Genomic DNA, 1,414 nt, shown 5'->3' with positions numbered 1-1,414 from the left:
AAATAAATAAATAATTAATAAATGAATAAATAAATACATAAATCAAGAAGTAAACAAATATATAAATGAATAAATAAATAATTAATGTAGCATATTCATGAATGTATAATGAATGTATAATGAATGTCATGCCATTGTAAACCAGACCAAATATCCCTGTGGGGATCGACAAAAATGACATTTTATTATAATTTATCTCTAATCAAATCTAATCTTATCTATTCTAATCTAATATACATGTATATACTAATCTAATCTAATCTGATCTGATCTGATCTAAACTAATCTAATCTAATCTGATCTGATCTAATCTAATCTGATCTGATCTTACCTTGAGTGGAGGCCACATAAGTGATGTCGTAGCCTAAGTACTGCACCGAGGAGTCTGTGCGGAGCCTGAGGGTGGCCTTGTTGTCGGAGAGGAAGATGGGGTCAGGGAGGTAATTGCCGCACAGCTTCGCCACTTCGAAGTTGGTGTTGTTATAGATCTGGGGGGAACGACAGAGGGAGGAGGTTAGAGGAGGAGAGGGGAGGAAGAGGAGGGGGGAACGAAGAGGAGGAGGAGGAAGTGACGATAAGAGGTGTGAGCTTAGAGGAGGAGGGAAAGGAGGAAGAGGAGGAGGAGGAGGAGGAAAAGGAGGAGGAAGGGTTGACAGAAAGATAAGGTTTGATGAAGTCAGAGGAGGAGGAGGAGGAAGGAGAAAAAGTGAAGGCGTAAGAATAGGAGGAAAAAAAGTAGAGGGAGATAAGGCAGAAGAAAAAGAAAATGGGGTGAAGAAGGAGAAGAAAGATGGGGAGGAGGAAGGAGAAAAAGAGGAAGAGTAGGAGTAGAAGAATAAGAAAAGGAAGAAGCGAAGAACGACAAGGGAAATAATAACATAGATTAAAAATAGTAAATGAAAATGAAAAAGATAATTACAATTGACGGCTAAAGGGAAAAAACGACGGTAGTCACAAAATTAAAAATAGTGAGGGTACCAATTTTGAACGCTTGTTGACTCATAACTGTATTTCTGTTCAACTGTTGGTTGATTGTTGTTGTTAAATTTCCCATTCAACAACACTTAACAATAAACCATCAGTCAAATAAATATGAAGTTATGAGTCAACAAGCTTTTAAAATTGGCGAGCTCACAATTTCCAGTTTATGATAACCGTCGTTTTTTTCCTTTAGTCTTCAATTATAAGGAAAATAATATCAACGATGATAATGATAACGGCAATAACATCAATAAATGATAATAATAATTATGATAGTAATAATATGCTAGCAGTAATAGTTTTAATCCATAGTAGGAGTGGTAGTGATAATAATAAAAACAATGATAATAAAAATAACAACAATAATGATAATAATAATAATAATAATAATAATAATAATAATAACAAATATCATTGCAAGAATAAGAATAAT

At 34.3% G+C, this 1,414-nt stretch overlaps 1 protein-coding gene across 1 annotated transcript in view; it reads right to left on the bottom strand.

Moving 5' to 3' along the window:
- The window catches only part of LOC101853032 (cubilin), a gene marked incomplete at its 5' end in the record, with an annotated part of 106,878 nt that overhangs the window by 2,611 nt on the left and 102,853 nt on the right, over nucleotides 1-1,414 (bottom strand). Inside the window, 1 exon segment of the mRNA XM_035972231.1 lies at nucleotides 332-488. Coding sequence (XP_035828124.1) covers nucleotides 332-488 — 157 coding nt within the window.

This window comes from Aplysia californica, unplaced genomic scaffold (assembly GCF_000002075.1).
Source record: "Aplysia californica isolate F4 #8 unplaced genomic scaffold, AplCal3.0 scaffold00619, whole genome shotgun sequence".
NCBI lineage: Eukaryota > Metazoa > Mollusca > Gastropoda > Aplysiida > Aplysiidae > Aplysia > Aplysia californica.
The sequence above is the reverse complement of the archived record's forward strand: the minus strand, read 5'-3'. Positions and strand labels throughout refer to the sequence as shown.